Raw genomic sequence first — 22567 nt, 5'->3', positions numbered from 1 at the left:
ACTAAAAATTGCCCAAACCATCCTCAAAATTGTAGTGATGAACAAACACACCACCATTCCTCCCCACAAATGCAGACACAGCCCGATTCACCTTCACCCAAGCCCTATCAATCGCCGACACCAACCTGATGGCCCTCCACAATCTACGAGGCACAATCTCCGACCATACCACAATCACTCGGGGGAAAAAGAACCATAGATGAAGCAGATCGAAACGTATATACCTGATCAATTACCAGAATGACCAGGGTCATTCCCCCCAGCATGCAGCACCAGGACGTCTGGCGCCCTATCCAGCCCTGCAGAATGTTGGAAATTATCAACGACCAGCGCCATAATAATGCTGAAGGAATTCTGACCACATCTCCAAGTCATCCTGATGTTCCCGGACCACGTGAACAAAATGATGAGAAGCCTTCACACCAGCTGTCACCCGCGCCAAGTGTCTACAGAAAACACGTCCCTTTCGGCATAATCCAACATGCAAAATTCCGTTTTCCCAGGAGAGATTGCAAATCGCGCAATGTGATCTTTCTCAAGTGACACGTTCTTCCCACCAGAATTTCAACTCTTCCAATTTCTCTGGGGAAAGGCGGCATTGCCTGCTTTCCGCATCAATGGTGATCCCCTGAAGCACTATAACCGGCTGAGGGCCCTCAGTTTTCGCAGGCGCGAGCGGGACCCCGAACCGCCTAGCCATCCATTCTACCTTCTACAAAAGGTTACCACACACCAGGGACCCCGCCGTACCGACACAAAGGAAATCATCCAAGTAATGAACGAGTGAGACCACCCCTGTCACCTCACAAATCATCCATTCCAGAAACGAACTGAAATCTTCGAAATAGGTGATGGATGAGACAGGAGATGGATGAGCCTGTACTTGTTAGGCTCCTTTTTGGGGACCGTCCCGAGTGGGGAACCACCAAGTCAGAAAAGGGGGGGGGGGACAAACGGACCCATCATTATACCCAGCCCCACCTCCTTATTCAGCTTCTCAGACACTATCAATGGGAAGTCACAAGCAGACTTTAGGTTCCGCAACTAAATGTGGACATCATGTAGAGGAGGTGGAATACAAAAACTATCCCTAAACCCTGATTCAAGTAAAATCGCCTTTTCCCTATCCGGGTACCTATTTAGGTAGGGCAACATCTCTACCAGTCTCACTGGCGTCTCCCCGATTGCCACCTGAGCTGCCCCCTTTTCCTTTGCCCTTCTTAAAACAAGGGGACGACCCATGGGACGTTCCTCCGCAAACCGAGCAGGAGTGCTTAAACTTGCAACACGCCCCAAATTTACATTATACAATATTGTCCCTCATTGAACTGCCAACACAGATCAGATTTACTGCCTGCAGTCCCACCCAACTGTCCTCCCCCTTCCTGTTGTTCATACTGGCTGGAACCTCCGGACCCGCCTGGAAAGGACTCCCTGCCAAACCGAACCGGCGTCATGACCCACAACCATAGGCCAATATCCTTTTGATCCCACCGTATACTCGGGTGGACTGAGTTTACAGTGGAACGTGGTCTAAACTGCTCATTGTATCTGAGCCAAGTCAACCCGCCGTCAACCCTGTAAGCCTACCCTATAGCATCCAAATAGCAAAAAAGGCCGGAGCAATTGTCTGGCGCTTTCTCCCCAATAACACTCGCCAAGATGGTGAACGCCTGTAACCAATTAGGAAAAGTTTGGGGTATCAACCTGTACCTCCGTTTCTCCTCCTCCTCCTTCTTACTTTCCACCCTTTTTGGCTTGTCTAAATTAAACTTCTCTAGGGGCAAAAGTGAAAAATGTCAACTAATTCGTCTTTCCAGATTTTTTCTTTAACCTCGGGTTTCAAGTGAGCTCCCAGGGGACCCTCATAACAAACAAAATCCTCCCCTTTGCCCTATCATCCAAACACACCCGATCAACTTTCGAGTCCTTATCCACCTGAACCGACACCACCACTCCGGACTCACTAACTACAGCCCCTTGCCCCCCGAGCCATCTCCTACCAACACAAACGACGTTCCCGCGGCACCTGCCCATGCAGAAACTGGTGACGGACCCCCATTAAGCCGACATTTTCGCAACGCATCAACAATTCCCGCACACTACCCAACAAATCACCGGAACTATCAGCATCTCTCTGACCCACACTACCAACAACAGATTCCCTAACTACCCCCCCCCCAGGGACATCCCTCCCTGCCCCGGGGTCCTAAATATGGTGGGAATCGAGCAAGAATACTAAAAAGACTTACCGGGCTGCACGGGAGCTGTGATCCCACCAGAATGAAGAACAGGATCATCCAGTCATCCTCCACAAATGTCATGATCATCACCGGAATCGCCCACCGCCTGCGTCATGAATCCAGAAGTTGAACCTGAGGGCAGCTCCTGCCACCCTCCGCCTGAGCCAGAAAAACAACCGATGACGTAGCCCTCGCAGGCTGACAACCCTCCACCACAGAGCCAGCATGGCGCCAGCCACCGCCGTTGTCCCGCACGACCACCGACTGTGGCCTGTGGGAGGTCCTAGAGCCTCTGTCACGAGAACAGGCGGGCTGCCCAACTAGAGCATCGCTAGGCCGGCCCACCACAGATCCAGGTGAAACTGAACTAGGGCCAGAGGGTGTCCCCCGCATCATGGGGACCGGACACACTGCCCCCGCTGGATCCGGCGGGATACGGGATTCCAGCCAGACCAGGGCCTGGGTCCAGGATGAGAGGGCACCAGGCCTCGGCCTCCAGGGTCCCTGTAGGGGCACCCAACCCTGCCCCGGATGCTGGAAGTAACCTCTGGGGCTCAGTATCGACGGCGACCTGGCCCTCCTGGATCGCCGAAGACTCATCATCTGGGGACCGCAGTTCTGTGATCCCCCAGCCGTCTCCCCCTCCCTGGTCTCTGTGTCCTGTGCACCCTCAGCCGAGGGCGCAGTCGCACAGACCCCAGCCGGGCCACCCACCCGACCGACAAGCAGGGTACTGAGCCAGTCCAAGCCCCGCTCATTAGCCATAGTTCGGAGCTGCTCCAGCAGCATGGAAACATCCGCCATCGGGAAGGTAGGTGTTGAGACGCGGGAGACCGGCTGAAAATTGCAGGAGCGAGCAGCAAGCACAACTGCTCAGCTTGCTCCTTCTGGTCAGACTGGCGCTTAAACCACAGCATCGTCTAACCAGGCCTAGTCTCCTCCCCTTCCTATTTCCCTTGTCATGTGGCCTCCGCCTATGCCTGTGGCTCGGGTACGGACATTCTATCTTTAGCGTGTGTATTCTCTGTCATTGATAATTTTGCGCATGATAACCAGCATGGTGTCCATCGGAAATTATAATTATACTTAAAGGGGTTGTCTCATCAGGGGCATTGGTGGCATATTGCTGGTATATGCCAGCAATATCTGATCAGCGGGGGTCCGACCAATACGACCCCCACCAATCGCTAGAATGAAGTAGCAACAGCAATAGCAAAGCACAGTGCCAGGTCATCTTCCGCTTGCTCCACTCTGCTATATCTAGGTGGCCACATGGAAGATTGGACATTAGTAGCATATCCTGGCAATCGGACATCAAGAACACCCACAGACATAGAATAGCTTACTAGTTTTACAACGCTTCCATTTACTCATGTACATCTTCTGAAATGGATGGAGTCTTCATACACTAGTTCACATCCAGGATTTTGAACAAGACAGAATTTCAGCAATTATCTGTGTTGATAATCTTTTCTTCTTTACAAAAATGTTGCTGTAAATCTTAAGTTCAATGCTGATATTAAGGTTAAGGGTATGTGCATACACAAAATAAAAAAACCTCTCAAAATACAGAGCTGTTTTCAAGGGAAAACTACTCCTGATTTTCAGATGTTTTTTAATCAAAGTCGCGTTTTTCGCAGCGTTTTTAACGGTCATTTTTGGAGCTGTTTTTCTATAGAGTCTATGAAAAACGGCTCCAAAAACGTCCCAAAAACTGACATACACTTCTTTTCGCAGCCGTTTTTTTAAAACGCCCCGTCGGAACAGAACGCCATTTTCCCCATTGAAATCAATGGGCAGATGTTTGGAGGCGTTCTGCTTCCGATGTTTCAGCCGTTTTTCTGGAAGTTTACGGCGCGAAAAACGTCTGAAAACACAGTGTGAACATACCCTCAGAATGCACAGTTTTTTCTAAAGGAGACTCCTATTTAAAGCAACCTTGAAGAACAGGGACACACCTTGGAGTACACGCATATTGCTCTAAGGAGTGGTCACATCTATTTTTTATTAAATGTCGATGTCTTTTTCTAGTGTTTATTGTTCACACAGCTATGTTAATGTTTACAAATGTTTACAGTAAAAGAAAAAATGTAACTTTTCTGCTTTTATTTGTGATCTTACGTGAGGTTTCACACTGCACAAACCTAAAACGCTCTATAAAATGTCCAAAAGAGGAGCAGATGCACCAGTCCCTACTTAAAGGGGTTTTCCCATCTTGGACATTTATAGCATATCCATAGGATATGCCATAAATGTCTAATAGATGCAGATCCCATCTCTAGAATGGGGCCTTGTGACCCCTGTCCTTCCTTATCTTGCTCTAGCTACTCTCCGACTGGAGAGCAGCGACAGCAAGAGTAGGTAAGACTGGGGTCAGGGGGAAACACGTTCTAGAGATATTGGAAATTGATGGCATATCCTGTGGATATGTTATAAATGTCAGAGATGGTAATACCCCTTTGATGGCAGCCCAGTCCTTTTACTTTTCTGTGTGCCATATCCAATTATCAGACATTGGATTTTCTCAGCCAATCATAACTACCAAAAGTGCTCACATGTCATCTTATATGTTGCTGGCTGGGAAACAACGATCTTCATGAGACTCCAAACTGGCCCTTTGTCAGCATTCATTGTTACTGACCAATACCAGTTTTCAGTATGGTACAAGAGCATCTGAAGTCACATTGCTCCAGATTTGTAGCAAGTGTGTTCCGACAAACTTCAGCATTTTTTCTTCCAGACCCGTTAAAGTCTGTTTATTCAAACTCATGGGGCTTCAATCTAGTCTCCGAAGCTCCATTCTACAGCAGCAAGTTCCCACACGAAAAAGCACTAGGAACTGTAGTTCTTTGATGTCATTGAGGAGGAAGGTGCTGGCAGGGCTGTACCTTGGCTTTTCCTGTTACAATGTCTACAGAAATCAGTGGAGCCTATAGTAATAAACAAAAGCACTTACAAATTAACAGTAGGTTCGACAAGGTACTTTTTCTCTACAAAGATGGCACATCAGAACAAATGATTCGGAAGGCCCCCAGAAGTCAGTGACCTGTTCCGCTAAAGCGAAAATTCTCCTGTCCGACCATGTGCACTTCTAACTTCCTCCTTATATTTTGGTCCATTCTTAAAGATAATACAATTTCACAGTAGACCCTTTTGTTAAAAAAATTTGCACCATATGTATATATGTATACCATGAGTATCTATATATTGATAGAACATAAAACGTGATTGAAAAGCATTCTTTCCTATCCATTTTCCATGAACAATAGGAGTGGAGGCTTTGGCAACTCACATATTTGTCAGGCTCTTCAGTTTATGGAAGGATCTGCAAAAAAATATTTAATAGACTGAGGCCTCATGCACACGACCGTAGCCATGTGCTATGAGCCTGGACCGCAAAACACGGCCATAATAAGACATGTCCATTCTTTTTGCGGTCTAGGCTCCCGGGCAATGCACAGACCGTGGAAACCGCAGTCGTGTGCATGGACCCATTGAAATGAATGAGGCCGCAATTCACCTGTGGATTTTCGGGGGAATTGCGGCTGCAAAAGCACGTTCGTGTGCATGGGGCCTAAAGGGAATATAAGCCCACATGCACATGGCAAAGCATGGGCAAGATCCTTACAGTAGTACATAAAGTACCCTGCAGCTCTGAAATATGGAGCCGCAGAGATTACGTGTGCCATAGTATCGTGCCCTGTGCTGCGCAGCGGGTTGGAGATATTCTCTTTTCGAAGCAATACTTCTATAGGAGAATACTTCTGTAATACTGCATTCCATGGAGCATGCCACAACATTTTTTTTGTCAGATTCATATGAAATTGGAGGAAATTGGAGGTCTATGGATGCTCTATTACAACTTGGAGCAACTCAGAGGTTGTACAAAACTGTAATCTGTTCATCCTCCTAAAGATTCAACTGGGAAGATCATTTTAACCACTTGGGGCAAAATGATGTACCTGTATGCCATGAAGGTCAACAGCGGAGGACAGCTGTTAGTGATGGCCGCAGTCCCACACTGACGGCCTGGATCAGAGAAAACTTTCATTCCAGCTGTTTAACCCTTCAAGTAACGCAATCCATATAAATCCTCACCAGCCACAGCATTGCAATCACAGGACCTGATTCTAAGGTATACTGATATCCAGTAATATTGCCTAACAGATCCATGTGCATTTTATATGCAGCCAATCTCCCTGCCCAGCAGCCGATGATTGACAGCTTTCTCCCTACGCACAGTAATTAGGAGGAAGTTGTCCATCAACAGCGGCTGTGCGGAGGGAGCGGCAGCTCATGAATGCTCCTACTTCCTCCCAGCGCGATACAAGTGTGTTGTAGTGCTCTAAGGCCTTATTCGCACGAGCGTGTTATACGTCCGTGATACGCGCGTGCTTTTCACGCGCGTCGCACGGACCTATGTTAGTGAATGGGGCCGTTCAGACTGTCAGTGATTTTCACACAGCGTATGTGCGCTGCGTGAAACTCATGACATGTCCTATACTTGCTCGTGTTTCGCGCAGCACGCACCCATTGAAGTCAATGGGTGCCTGCAAATCGCGCACAGCACACGGAAGAACTTCCAGGTGCCGCGCGTGATGCGCGCTACAGTAGTAAAATAAATTAATGAAAACAGAAAAGCACCACGTGCATTTCTGTTTGTAAACATAAAAACAGAGTGTCATAATGATGCCGGCTGCGCAAAAATCACGCAGCCACGCACCATATGCAGATGCCCCACTGACCTTTTGCGTGCGCAAAACTGACACGTCTGTGTGAATAAGGCCTAAATGTAAGTTCTCTAAAATCACTTAACTATCAGACATTAGAGACGAACAGCTGAAATCAGTGTTTCTGTCACTACTGTATGATCACAGAGGGCAGCATAAAGTCGCTAACTTGTTCCATTTAAATAAAGTTAACAATAATGAAAAAATAATGTTGCAAAAGACAAAAAAAACAATATACAGTGAAACCTTTTTGAGAAGACCACCGCTTATCCAGATCAGATTTCTGGTGACAGATTTTCCGTTTCACCATACTGTATGTTATGCATAATGGCCATCTTATTTGAGAAGACCACCCGCCCTTAGAAGACCACTTTTCAAAGCAATTTTGGGTGGTTATCTCTAAGGGGTTTTAGTGTATGCAATTGTTTATTTTTTTTTTTAATACAATGTGTACAATAAAGGTATTGCATCAATTAAATGAAAGATATATATATATATATATATATATATATATATATATATATATATATATATATATACTGTATATATTATTTTTTTTTTTTAGATCAGGCTCAGTTTTTCTGTTACAGAGCTCCAGATCCATTGCAAGGACATACAGTTAAATGATAAAATCCTGGCTGCCTGCAGTTACCACTAGAGGGAGCTTACTGCATACTGCTTGATTATTGAGTTCAATATTATAACAATATGCATTAGGCTCCTAGGGTCCCTCTAGTGGTGGATACAAGCAGCTTGGTCTAACTCCAACCAATGTAATGATGTATTAAGAAATAAATCAGCACACAATGTTGGACCTTTAAAATGACACACTGTTAAAAGGTGGTTATTTGCTTTAAGAAGTTAATGGATTCTCATGTAATGTATAGCAGTACTTTTTCTGACAACCAGGGTATGTTCGAGCAATAAAGGAGCACACTTTGACACACATCTGCACATCTCAACAACAATGTTCTTTTTTAGAGAAAAGGGGAGTGCAGGATTATTGATCCAATTTATAACACTTGAAGAAGATAAGACTTTTTTATTACATAAGTATTCTGCAATAGCAACTTCCCTGTTATTTCTGATCCATGATTAAGTTTTTATAGTTTCAGGCAGTAGTTGTAGTTTCACAAGGAGAACCGCAGGTTGGTGGCCACTTCTTTAAGGCGTCGTTTAATTCTGATAACTTTCTGATATGTATACAAGGTAACAGAGAAGTATTCTAGAATTTTGGCTGCCAGAAGCCACCACTAGGGGTTGCTTAGGAGTTTCCTGCATACAAGGTTATTATGGAGTTCAGTGGTAGATATGGGCAGCAAGCACTTGAGCTCCACCACCTAGTGGTGGCTGCAGAAAGCCAGAATTTTATCATTGAAGTAGAAGGAGAACCAGGAAATTTGTAGCTCTGTGATAGAAAAGGAGAGCCCCATCTCTCAGAGAGAATATAAAATTGACCAGTACAGACATCCTGGACCTTTCAGGTTAAGAAAAAACAATGGAAGAAGATGGACTGATCTGAGAAATAACATTTTCTTTTACATCATGTGGACGGCCGGGTGAGAGTGCGTCGCTTACATGAGGAAAAGATAAAGCCAAGATGCACTATGGGTATAAGACAAGCGGTGGAGACACTGTGATGCTCTGGGCAATGTTCTGCTTAGAAACCCTGGCTCCTGGCATTTATGTAGATATTACTTTGACACGTACCATCTACCTAAACATTGTTTCAGATCAAGCCCATCGTGTCATGGCACCAGTGTTCCCTAATGGCACTGGCCTTTTTCATCAGGATAATGCCCCTGCCACACTACAAAAATTATTCAAGAATAGTTTAAGGAATATGAAAAAGAGTCCAAGGTGTTGACTTGGCCTCCAAATTCCCCAGATCTCAATCCAATTGTGCATCAGTGAGATGTGCTGGAAAAACTAGCCCGATCCATGGTGCCAGACACCACAGGACACCTTCAGAGCAGTTTTGGCGGTACAAGGGGGACCTAAACAATATTAAGCAGGTATTTTTAATTTATGGCTGATTGGTATATGTGTATGTATATATAAATAAGAAGTTACTTACCATTGTCATGAGGCACCATATTTTCGCCTAAAGCAATGAATTCTGAGTCCATAAGAAAAAACCTCTGCGTGTCTCTGTATAAAATTGTGATCAGAAGAAGGTACACAATGGGCCCATAGAAGTCTATGCCCGCTGTACTACAGATCTATACAACACTGATAAATCCTGGCTTTCTATTGGTAGTTGTGTTGAATGTGTTTTTTAAACTTCTGCTGTTCCCAGCTCATTGGCTCTAATAAAAAAAAATCCTTTTTTCTAATCTCAGAAAACCATTGTAAATTTCTTTCTTTTTTTGTTACTTTGAAGATACTTTTGGCAGTTTGCATACAGTGGTTCACCGAGGTCTTTTTTTTTTTTTACCTTTACCAAAGTTTGCAAAAAAGTTTAAAGATAAAGATTCAAATTAATTCTGGGAAAAAAAAAAATGTGGGTAGATATTAGTTGTTGAATTGACCACATTTGTGTTTGTGATCTATTTAAAGTCGACCTGTCAAATAGCCTGTTAATGTTGTTGCGGGTAAAACGGCCCGTTTACCTGCAAAATCGTGCGGCCATAGATGTAGCAAACTTTTGACTAGACCCCCCATCCGCTGGGTGCCACGTACAACCTCCCATTTGTAGATAGTGCCCCCTTGTAAATTGTGCCATACAGACCCCTCCTGTAGATTGTGCCATACAGCCCCCTTTAGATTGTGCCATACAGACCCCCCTGTAGAGAGAGCTATACAACCCCCCTGTAGACAGTGCTATACAGCCCTCCCCCTGTAGACAGTACTATAGAGCCCCCTCCTTTAGACAGTGCTCTACAGCCCCCCCTGTAGACCATGCTATACAGCCCCCTTGTAGATAGCGCTGCCACCTCCCTTGTATATAGTACGATATATCGCCCCCAAACAACAAAAAATTATACTCACCTAGGCCCCGTTTCCCTGACGCCGGCGTGATTCAGGGACGTCATCACGCCGGCCTGCTCAGGAATCCTGACACAGCCTATGGCAGAGCAGGGAGATAACGCCCTGCTCTGCCGTAGTGTATAATAGTATCTGCGTCCTAAGGAAGCAGATACTATTGAATGTGGCATTTCTACTGCTGTAGTGCAGCGGCCTGGTGGTGATGGGGTTGTGCGAGGCGGTATAGGGACACGGTGGTGATGGGGTAGTGCGAGGCGGTATAGGGACACGGTGGCTGGGCCTTCAAGCACTCCCTGCGGAGCGCTTACAGGGAAATGGAGGGGGTCTGCACTGCATTGTGAATGTTGATGGTAGTAGTTGTAGTTTCCCCCTGGGGCACACCCTGTTGTACAGCCTTCCGGTATGATGGTATTTGGGGTGCCCTTGTTGGTAACGTGGGTGCAGAGTGAATACACGGGAGACGGTGGAATAACTTGTAAATAGTAATTTACGGTCCTTTACTTCAGGTTTGGCAGGGTACAGATGCAAGGGCTGCAGGCTGGCAGGTGAGGAGACAAGGCAGAGGATTCCTTCTGAATTTCCTCCTTTGATTCCCTCATGAGCTGGATTTGCTCTCTGTGGTAATTACACAGCTGGATTACTTGTGTGTGTTTCTCCAGGTTTGATCCAAGATTCCTAAACTGGATTCTCTCCTCAGTGCTGCAGGGTTTCTTCCTAAACAGGAACTACTACTCACTCCAACCGTTACTGGGTTCTCTCTCTACTAACGGATTTTTTCATTATAACTGTTAGGCTGGGTTCACACGACCACATTAACGTCCGTAATGGACGGACGTATTTCGGACGGAAGTCCCGGACCGAACTCAGTGCAGGGAGCCGGGCTCCTAGCATCATAGTTATGTACGATGCTAGGAGTCCCTGCCTCTCCGTGGAACTACTGTCCCGTACTGAAAACATGATTACAGTACGGGACAGTTGTCCTGCAGAGAGGCAGGGACTCCTAGCATCATACATAACTATGATGCTAGGAGCCCGGCTCCCTGCACTGAGTTCGTTCCGGGACTTCCGGCCGAAATACGTCCGTCCATTACGGACGTTAATGTGGTCGTGTGAACCCAGCCTCATAGTGATCAGGAGGTTGTGGCTGTTGTGGGTGTCCTGGAGCAGGCACTGTTATGGGGGTCCTGAGGTCCACTGTTTTGTTTAAGTGACATGGCAGCCATCAGGGTGATTGTGATCCGTGGGGGCAAAGGGATGGCAGGTAATATGTTCGCAGGGAACCCAATGGACGAAGGTGCTTTAGGTTTATGTTAAGTAAGAGCTCCAGGAATGGCCCCTTTAATAAAGGTAAGCACCTGTAAATGTTGGCCTAAACTACGCTACAATATAATCAACAGTGAGCAGCAATATTAGCAGCAGAAAATCTGGAGATAAAAAATTAAATTTTCTGCTAATAAATCTTGAGCTCCAAATTTCCCCTGTGCGATTACTGAGTAACAATTGCCATAGATTATAGTGTGCCTATGGTGAAACAGTCTGCTCTATGGATACTATGGTTTTATGAATAGAGATAAGTAAAATGTCATCAGCATTTTTTATTCTTATTGTAAAATATGTGAAATTTTAGAAATGACTTAATATTAATATACAATGTCTGCATTGTAGCCTTATTGAACATGTTCACATTGGTGAAACGCTGCCATCTGCTGGTCAGCTTTGTGATATTACAGGTATGCAAGAAGAGTTTATGGGTTATGAGCTAAATAAAAGTTCAAAAGAATTATAGTTCTTATACATTTTTTCTTGTTTCTGCTGTTATTTTGTTTATCGGTATTTAATATGTTCAATCAGTTAAATTATGTGCCTCCATAGGGATAAAGTCTTAATACATTTTTTCTACTGGTCTGTATGCAAATTAAAACTCCCTTGAAAAGGTGCTGGACTTTAGCCTTGTTACGCCTGCGTATACAGGACCATGAAGGCTGCAGACTGTCAATTTTACATCCTTTTTTCATTTCAGCCGTGCACTTTGGTAATTTTGTCGATATTTTGGCATATACTATATCTATTTGTTTGCAATGTTTGTGTGCATATTTTTATATATATAATATATATATATATATATATATATATATATATATATATATATATATATATAATGTATATGTTTTTTCTTGCAGACTTTATTCTTTTGCCTGGGTGCATTCAGGTTCGTTGCTTTGACCGGTGAGTAAACTTTTACTATCTTGGTGGCGTCATGGATTTGGTATTCAGATGATAGATATTAGGCCCTGTCATTAATTAAACTTATGTTCCTTAATACTTACCTAGCTACCGGGGAAATTAAAATAGTGGGAATTACTCCCACCCCCCCAAACTACAGACTATTTAGAGTAACTAGTGTTTCTTACCTGTTCCTGGGCCCCATACAGTCAAATCTTTGGCCCCCCTCCCATTACTGGAGGGTGGCAACAGAAAGTGGTTGGAGGGAAACTGTGGTATGATGCAACCTGGCAGTGGCTCTGTGGTGGGGCAGGGAGGAATCAGTAGGTGGGCAGGGGCGGAGCCAGGGTCAGGGGAGGAGCGATCTTACTTACCCTGAGGGAGGAGACCGGACCACCTCCTTTTTCCGGCCCTGTTTCTCCCGAAGCTGCAGCAGTCTGCCTGCCATGTTTGTTTGTTCTGGGGTCTAGGTGGAACTTTTGCTGCTGTCTGCCTCAGGGTCTGGTGACCCCGGTTTTGCTGGAAGGTTTGCAATTTAAATGATGATGCGGAGAAGTTTCCGCCCGGTTGGTCCCGGGGCGCTGGAATTAGTGTCATACAGTGTCTAGGTAGATTTGCTACCCTGAGTCGGTGCCCTGCTGCTGGGGATTTTCCTCGGACACTGTTTTATAAATACCCTCAAAGGCCTTCTCCTTCGGTGCTCCAGATGGTCTGGACTATCTTACGTACATTAAAATGTCTATACTGTGTATATGCTTATAAAGGTTATATTTTATTACTTTATGGTTAATGAAAGAGGCTGCTGTGGCCTTCCTTTTCCCATGTCACGCAGTCCTGCGTCATTTATGGGCCTTTTTTTACTGTTTGGTTGTGATGTTATGGGCCGAACAGTCTCTACAATTCCATGAGTCATGGGAAGCTCCATCTTGGAGCCATTTTTAATATTATATGAGAGAATTGCATTACATCTGAGTGAGAGTGATTTCAATAACATAGTAGGGCATATTAGGGCAGCAGGAGAAATCAAATTCACCCAATATCTCCTTAACAAGATACAAGCTTTGTAAAGACCCAGGCTGCAGTGATTTCCATCAACAATACGACCGCTTACATAGGCTTTTTCCTTTACAGAATACAGGCTGCCATATACATTACAATACAGTTTATAGTAATGTTCTGGCTTCTAAAGGGAACAATTCCGATATTACATTATTAGATGTATTAATTATACATTTTCCTAATCTAATCATCAAGATTATTGTTTGTTTTTTTCTTAATTTTTAGTTCCATCGGAAGTTACGCATATAGTTACAACAGACGTCACTGAAAACTCCTTTACTCTGTCTTGGACGCCCCCTGGTGGAAATGTTACTGAATACAGAGTAATTATCGATGATGGAATGAAAAACCCTATAAATGAAACTCCTATAAATGCTACATATAAAGCTTCTGGTTTAGATCCTGGAGTCACCTATACAATAACAATATACGCAATCAATGGCAATGACACCAGCAATGGTATATTGAAGAATCAAACAACATGTAAGTGGTATACTTCAGTATTGATACCTGAGGGGGCTGTGTAACGCTCTGCAGAAAAGCACTTGTATTGCTGTAACTTTGTAATATACTCTTTTTTTTTTTTTTATAATTCTTTCCCAGGTTGACAATCTCAGCATATCAAATACAGTGTTGGGGTGTAGTACATCGTTTCTTACTATAGCTTCATATATTACAGACAGCTGCATGTTGCTGCCATATAACAGATTGTACTGACAGGCAGGCATGCCTACTGCAGTATATAGTGTATATGACATTATTATATATTGTATTAGTATATATAAGGTCTCATTCACATCTGAATTGGAGGCTCCATTAGGGGCCTTCATCTAAGAGCTGGCTGAGATTACTGGAGACAATAGCGTTATTGCCTCCGGTAAAATCACGGACACCCGATGGAGAGCCGACGGAACCTATTAACGTCAATGATTCGTCGTCGTTGTTTCCGTTATTCCTTTGTTCTGCTCCTCTGACAGAACAGAACAACATGACCGACGCAGGTGTGAACAGGGCCTAAGTTGTGTTACATACTCTAAACACTGCAATGTGTTGTATATGTCTTATTAAATCAGAGATTCAGTATTGGCATTTTTTTGTTTTGCCGTGGTGGACATTTTTGGAAAAGGTGACAACAGAACGTTCAGACATACTGGTTGTCACATTTTGAATTTGCTTTTCAGTACTTGACAACAAACTATTAATAATTCATGCTGAAAAAGTGACCGCGTGTTTTCAGCTGCTGAAAAGCAAATTTAAAATGTGACAACCAGTACCGGTATGTCTGCACTTCCTGCTGTCACCCAAAAATAGCCACCGCGGCAAAACAAAAAAAAGCCAATATCTCCGTAAGTAAGAAATCATTATTAACCCCTTCTCTCCGCAGCCAATCTTCCGGTTTTTCATTATTGTTTTTTCTTCCCCACATTCTAAAAGCCATAACTTTTAAATTTTTCCGCCAACATAGCCATATGAGAGCTTGTTTTTTGTGGGACCATTTAATGTGCTGAGAGACTGACATTTTTTTATTTGTGAAGTAGGCAAGTAACAGCAATTCTGCCATTGTTTTTTGTGTTTTGTTGTTTTAAGTATGAGGGCTTATTTTTTGCGGGGCGAGCTGTAGTTTTTATTGGTACCATTTTTGGGTATATGCGACTTTTTGATAACTTTTTATTTCATTTTTGAGGAGCTAAGGTGACCAAAAAACAGCAATGCTGGCGTTTTTTCTTTTTTTTTTCGACAGCGTTCACCGTGCGGGTTAAATAACATTATATTGTAATAGTTCAGACTGTTACAGACGCGACGATACTAGTTAGGTTAATTTTTCTTTTTTTAACGGGGAAGATAGGGGATTTTTTTCCTTTTTTTTTTGTACATTACTAAATTTACATTTCTAGTAGTTGAACCAGTGATTGTTGGATCGCTTGCACGATCTACTGCAATATTAATGTGTTGCAGGATACCATGATTTTTACAGACTCCTATTAAGACTTGGTAGAGCTTAAAGGCTATGTACACCTTTTGAGAGCGTAAAAAGGTCAATCCGTGTCTTATGTGCTACTCTATATTTAGTTTTTATTAAAAAATATTGAACCTTTTTTTTCTGTAGTAACGCCATACATAAATGAAGGGGGTTTCTGAGTTTATATACATAAACCTTAATCATTGCATGACGAAAGTCTATGCTTTCTAAAATTTGTTTAAAGGATATCTGCTTGATGTCAGTGAATTAATACAAGTGTATAGGCTTTAGAAACATCTGGATCACATGCTGGGTAAAATTGGCAGTGTATTATTTACCTTCTGGTAACTGACATATCTACCTCCCTGCACTCACTACAATATATTACTCTCAAGCATTATATACCTAACTTCCCGCACTCACTATATTACACTCATCCATTTTAGACCTACAATTTATCTGCACATTCAGCATCATTGACATGCACAGTCCATTAGAGTGTGCACCCGCAGAAAGGGGGAAAGTTGGAAAACATTTTCCACTTTTTTTTTTTACACTAGAACCAAGCTCAGTTCCTAATTACGGCACCAGAATCAAGCAAAGTACACAAACAGGGTACCAGTACTAAGCTTAGTACATACAGTACCAAAATCAAGCTTAGTACAAAAATACAGTACCAGAACAAAGCTCAGTACATATATAGAGCACCAGAACAAAGCTCAGTACATATATGGATGTAGCCATCTTTAACTTGACTGATAACTTGCTGCAGCGTGATATCACAACAAAAGCTATTGAAAAGTCATTGAAAAAGTCAAGATAAGGGATCTTTCCACTGTGTATTTAATGTGTTAAAAGTCAAGCTAAAGACGGCTACATCTGTATACAGAACCAGAACCAAGCTCCGTACATAAATACAGTTCTAGAACCAAGCTCAGTACATATAGAACATCAGAACCAAGCTCAATACATATATGCAGTTTCAGAACCAAGCTCAGTACATAAATACAGTACTAGATCCAAGCTCCGTACATATATACAACACCAGAACAAAGCACAGCACAAATATACAGCACCAGAACCAAACTCAATACATATACAAAGCACCAGAACCAAGCTCATTACATAGATACAACATCAGAACCAAGATCAGTACAAATATACAGCACCAGAACAAAGCTAAGTGCATAAATACAGTACCAGAACAAAGCTCAATACATATGTACAGCACCAGAACAAAGCTCATAACACAAATATAATACCAGAACCAAGCTTACACATAAATACAACACCAGACCCAAGCACAGTACATATATACAGTGCCAGAACCAAGCTCAGCGCATAAATACAGCACCAGAACAAAGCTCAGTACATATATGCAGCACCAGAACAAAGCTCAGTACATAAATACAGCACCAGAACAAAGCTCAGTACATATATACAGCGCAAGAACAAAAACCAAGCTCGCTACATATATATTGTACCAGAAAAAGCTCAGTACATACAGTGCCAGAAACAAGCACAGTGTAATGATGGGGGTAAGGAAAAGACAAGTGAGCCCTAATCTACCCGCCACTCAGTCCCTGCCTACTTGCAACGACCCGCCCTAGGCGACGGGGTACAACTGGGCGACGGTCCCTACGCTCAATAAGTGCACGACAGACAAACAGACAAGGGTACACAGAAGCAAGGGAAAAGGGGCAGTTGCCCACGGCAACACCGTGAGCAACAAGAGTGGTGAACGAGCCGAGTCAAACCAGGAGTGTACGAGGCACCAAACGCAGAGCAGGAGAGTAGTCAGTAAGCCAGGGTCAATAAGAAGCAGGGTCAAATGGTTCAAGAAGCTGCAGCAGGGCCAGGAAACAAAACGAGAAGAATCACAAGCAAGGAGGAACAGGAAAGGCAGGTATAAATAGACAGAGGGCGGGAGCTAGCTCCGTCTGGCCAGGCTGTGATAGGCTCTCCCACTCCTAAGCCTGCCATCCTGAGTGGTGGAAGATGGAGTCAGTCTCACAGACATAGAAGCAGGTGCAGACTGATTACCTATGGGCGTGGATACAGAAGCTGTGCCTGGCAGATCCTTAACAGTACCCCCACTTTTATGAGGGGCCACCGGACCCTTTCTAGATGGACCTGGTTTATTGGGGAAACGAAGGTGGAACCTCCTGACCAATACCCCAGCGTGAACATCCCGGGCGGGTACACAAGTCTTCTCCTCAGGCCCGTATCCTCTCCAATGGACCAGGTACTGGAGGGAGCCTTGGACCATCTTGCTGTCCACAATCTTTGCCACCTCGAATTCTACCCCCTCAGGGGTGAGAACGGGGACAGGAGGTTTCCTCGAGGGAGCCAAGGACGGGGAGCAGCGTTTAAGGAGGGAGGCATGAAACACGTCGTGTACTCGAAAAGATGAGGGCAACTCCAGTCGGAAGGAGACAGGATTGAGGACTTCAATGACCTTGTACGGCCCTATAAACCGGGGAGCAAATTCTTGGACGGGACTTTAAGGCGCAAGTTCTTTGACGATAGTCACACCAGATCCCCGACTATAAACAAGGGGTTAGCAGAACGTCTTCTATCTGCCTGAGTTTTTTGTATGCTCTGGGACGCCTCTAGGTTCTTCTGAACCTGGGCCCAGACTGTGCACAGTTCCCGATGAACGACCTCTACCTCGGGATTGTTGGAACTACCAGGTGAAACTGAGGAGAACCGTGGATTAAACGCAAAATTACAGAAAAAGGGGAGACCCCTGACGAGTTACTGACCCGGTTATTAAGGGAAAATTCGGCGAGGGGAATGAATGAGACCCAATCATATTGACAGTCAGAGATAAAACACCTTAAATATTGCTCTAGAGACTGATTAGTCCTCTCGGTTTGGCCATTAGTTTCAGGATGGAAGGCAGAGGAGAAGGACAGATCAATCTCCAACTTTTTACAGAAGGCTCTCCAAAACAAAGAAACAAATTGCACCCCTCTGTCAGAAACAATATTGACAGGGACCCCATGGAGATGCAGGATGTGTTTGACAAACAAGGTAGCTAACGTCTTAGCATTGGGTAGTTTTTTGAGGGGCACAAAGTGGCACATCTTATTGAAGCGGTCTACTACAACCCACACCACCGACTTGCCTTGAGATGGAGGCAAATCGGTGATAAAATCCATGGAGATATGGGTCCAAGGTCTCTGGGGAATGGGCAAAGAACGTAGTAAGCCCGCTGGTCGGGACCTGGGAGTCTTGGACCTAGCACAAACCTCACAAGCGGCGACGTAGGCCTTAACGTCTTTAGGCAACCCAGGCCACCAATAGTTTCTGGCAATGAGGTGCTTGGTACCCAGGATGCCTGGAAGACCAGATAGTGCGGAGTCATGATTTTCCCTAAGTAGCCTTAGCCGGAATTGCATGGGAACAAACAGCTTGTTCTCAGGAAGGTTCCCGGGAGCTGAACCTTGATAAGCAGCAATTTCAGAGACTAAATCAGAATCAATAGAGGAAATTATTCCTGGAGGCAAAATACAAGCAGGATCTTCCTCCGAAGGAGGGCTGGCCATGAAGCTACGCAACAGTGCATCAGCCTTAATATTTTTAGACCCAGCCCTATGTAACCAAAAAATTTAATCTGGTAAAAAATAACGCCCATCGAGCTTGTCTCGGGTTTAGCCTCCGGGCAGATTCTAGGAAAACCAGATTCTTGTGGTCGGTAAGGACCGTTACCTGGTGCCTAGTCCCCTCCAGGAAGTGGCGCCACTCTTCAAATGCCCATTTAATGGCTAAGAGTTCGCGGTTGCCAATATCATAGTTACTCTCAGTGGGCGAAAACTTCCTGGAGAAGTAGGCACAGGGACGGAGATGGGTGAGGGACCTGGTACCCTTAGACAAGACAGCCCCCACTCCCACCTCGGACACGTCAACCTCCACGATAAATGGCTCCATTTGGTTGGGCTGAACCAACACCGGGGCCGAGATAAAGCACTTCTTAAGGACCTCAAAAGCCTGGACAGCCTCAGTAGGCCAGCGGAGGAGATCAGCACCCTTGCGAGTGAGGTCCGTAAGAGGCTTAGCGATGACCGAGAAGCTAGCAATAAATCTCCTGTAATAATTAGCGAGAAGCACTGTAACGCCTTCAGGGAGACAAGTTGGACCCATTCCGCCACAGCCTGGACCTTGGCGGGGTCCATGCGGAATTCATGAGGAGTGAGGATTTGACCCAAAAATGGTATCTCCTGCACCCCAAACACACACGTTTTCCCGAAGGACCTGGAGCACCTTCCTGACATGCTCAATGTGGGAGGACCAGTCCTTGGAAAACACAAGTATGTCATCAAGGTACACTACAAGAAATACCCCCAGGTAATCGCTTAAAATCTCATTTATGAAATGCTGGAAGACCGCGGGAGCATTACACAACCCAAAGGGCATGACGAGGTATTCAAAATGACCTTCGGGCGTGTTAAACGCAGTCTTCCACTCATCCCCCTCTTTGATGCGGATAAGGTTATACACCCCCCGTAGATCAAACTTAGAGAACCATTGGGCCCCCTGAACCTGATTAAAGAGATCAGGAATCAAAGGAAGGGAATACTGGTTCCTTACAGTGACCTTATTCAAGTTACGGTAGTCAATGCATGGCCTAAGACCACCATCCTTCTTCCCTACGAAGAAGAAGCCAGCACCTACCGGAGAAGTAGAGGGGCGAATGTAAGCCTTGGCTAGGCATTCCTGGATATACTCTCTCATGGCTTCACATTCGGGACAAGAGAGATTAAATATCCTACCCTTAGGGAGCTTAGCTCCTGGTACCAAATCGATAGCGCAATCGTATTCTCTATGAGGAGGTAACACTTCGGAGGCCTCCTTAGAGAAAACATCAGCGAAGTCCTGAACAAACTCAGGTAGCGTGTTCACCTCCTCAGGGGGAGAAATAGAATTAACAGAAAAACATGACGTCAAGCATTCATTACCCCATTTGGTAAGATCCCCAGTATTCCAGTCAAACGTGGGATTATGCAACTGCAACCAGGGAAGGCCTAAAACCAAATCGGACGATAATCCCTGCATCAACAGTACAGAGCACTGCTCCAAATGCATGGAGCCAAGAAGGAGTTCAAAAACAGGGGTATGCTGTGTAAAATAACCATTAGCAAGAGGAGTGGAGTCGATACCCACTACCGGGACAGGTTTAGGCAAATCAATCAAAGGCATAGCTAGAGACATAGCAAATTCCACAGACATGATATTAGCAGACGACCCTGAATCCACGAAGGCACTGCCGGTAGCAGACCTACCACCAAAAGAGACCTGAAAGGGAAGCAAGATTTTATTACGTTTCATATTTATGGGAAATACCTGCGCGCCCAAGTGACCTCCCCGATGATCACTTAGGCGCGGAAGTTTTCCGGCTGCTTATTCTTACGCCTAGGACAGTTGTTCACTTGATGCTTGTCATCCCCACAATAGAAGCAGAGACCATTCTTCCTGCGGAACTCTCTACGTTGTTGGGGGGACACGGAGGCCCCGAGTTGCATAGGTACCTCCGAGTCTTCCGTGGAAGAACGAAGCAACAGAACCTCGGGAGGCATCATGGGGGAGTTAGAGGAGAAAACACAAAAACGTTCACGTTGTCGTTCTCTGAGACGTCGGTCAAGTCGTACCGCTAAAGCCATAACCTGGTCAAGGGAGTCAGAAGAGGGATAGCTAACTAGCAGGTCTTTCAGGGCGTTCGACAGACCCAACCTAAACTGGCACCTTAAGGCAGGGTCATTCCACCGAGAAGCTACGCACCACTTCCTAAAGTCAGAGCAATACTCCTCAACAGGTCTCTTACCCTGACGTAAGGTCACCAGCTGACTCTCGGCAAAGGCAGTCCTTTCAGTCTCGTCATAAATGAGTCAGAGAGCAGAAAATAAAAGATCAACGGAGGAAAGTTCAGGGGCGTCAGGAGCCAAGGAGAAGGCCCATTCTTGGGGCCCTTCCTGGAGCCGGGACATAATTATACCCACCCGCTGGCTCTCAGAACCTGAGGAGTGGGGCTTTAAACGAAAATAGAGCCTATAACTCTCCCGAAAGGAGAGAAAAGTCTTCCGGTCCCCTGAGAACCGGTCAGGCAACTTGAGGTGGGGTTCAAGAGGTGAGGTGAGGGGCACTACCATGGTAGCATCAGGCTGGTTGACCCTCTGAGCCAGGGCCTGGACCTGTAGGGAGAGAACCTGCATTTGCTGAACCAGGGTCTCAAGGGGGTCCATAGTAGTGTGAGGGACCAGGGTAGAGTAGGTATATGGGCTTGTGATTATGTAATGATGGGGGTAAGGAAAAGACAAGTGAGCCCTAAACTACCCGACACTCAGTCCCTGCCTACTTGCAACGACCCGCCCTAGGCGACGGGGTACAACTGGGCGACTGTCCCTACGCTCAATAAGTGCACGACAGACAAACAGACAAGGGTACACAGAAGCAAGGGAAAAGGGGCAGTTGCCCACGGCAACACCGTGAGCAACAAGAGTGGTGAACGAGCCGAGTCAAACCAGGAGTGTACGAGGTACCAAACGCAGAGCAGGAGAGTAGTGAACAAGCCGAGTCAAACCAGGAGTGTACGAGGTACCAAACGCAGAGCAGGAGAGTAGTCAGTAAGCCAGGGTCAATAAGAAGCAGGGTCAAATGGTTCAAGAAGCTGAAGCAGTGCCAGGAAACAAAACGAGAAGAATCACAAGCAAGGAGGAACAGGAAAGGCAGGTATAAATAGACAGAGGGCGGGAGCTAGCTCCGTCTGGCCAGGCTGTGATAGGCTCTCCCACTCCTAAGCCTGCCATCCTGAGTGGTGGAAGATGGAGTCAGTCTCACAGACATAGAAGCAGGTGCAGACTGATTAGCTATGGGCGTGGATACAGAAGCTGTGCCTGGCAGATCCTTAACACACAGTAAATAAGTACTAGAATCAAGCTCATTATATGAATACCGTATGAGAACTAAGCTCAGTTCACAATACTTTATCATGTTGCTGCTATACTATCACCTGTTCATTTTTAAATGGTATTTCAAGTGTCCCCAACCCTAATAGTGCCACAAAGCTACTGCTTCCAAAAATATTAGTGACATGAAGATAGTTCTCCTTCACATATTGCCATACAAATACTGTCCTCAAAAATCATAGTGCCACACAAACTACCCCCTAATGCTCCCAATAATAGTGCTACATGTAGTCCTCCTAAAATAGTGCCAAACATATAGGTTGGAGGGGCTGAGAGAAGCAAGATCTTTTTGAGCCCGCACCATACTCGACGGGTGATGGCCGTTTCAAGCTTGAAACGGCCAAGATGAAATGGAGATGACTCAGATCTTGGCAAACAAACCCCTCAGATGTTGTGGTA

General features: G+C 45.1%; 1 protein-coding gene across 2 annotated transcripts in view; it reads left to right on the top strand.

The window, feature by feature from the left end:
* Window positions 1-22567, top strand: part of PTPRH (protein tyrosine phosphatase receptor type H) — a 167939-nt gene that overhangs the window by 85064 nt on the left and 60308 nt on the right. For both annotated transcript variants that reach the window (XM_075839920.1, XM_075839921.1), the window contains 2 exons: window positions 12142-12187; window positions 13469-13726. In XM_075839920.1, the coding sequence (XP_075696035.1) occupies window positions 12142-12187; window positions 13469-13726 (304 nt within the window). The remainder of the gene's footprint in view (window positions 1-12141; window positions 12188-13468; window positions 13727-22567) is intronic.

This window comes from Rhinoderma darwinii, chromosome 10 (assembly GCF_050947455.1).
Source record: "Rhinoderma darwinii isolate aRhiDar2 chromosome 10, aRhiDar2.hap1, whole genome shotgun sequence".
In the NCBI taxonomy this organism is placed as follows: Eukaryota; Metazoa; Chordata; class Amphibia; order Anura; family Rhinodermatidae; genus Rhinoderma; species Rhinoderma darwinii.
The sequence above is the reverse complement of the archived record's forward strand: the minus strand, read 5'-3'. Positions and strand labels throughout refer to the sequence as shown.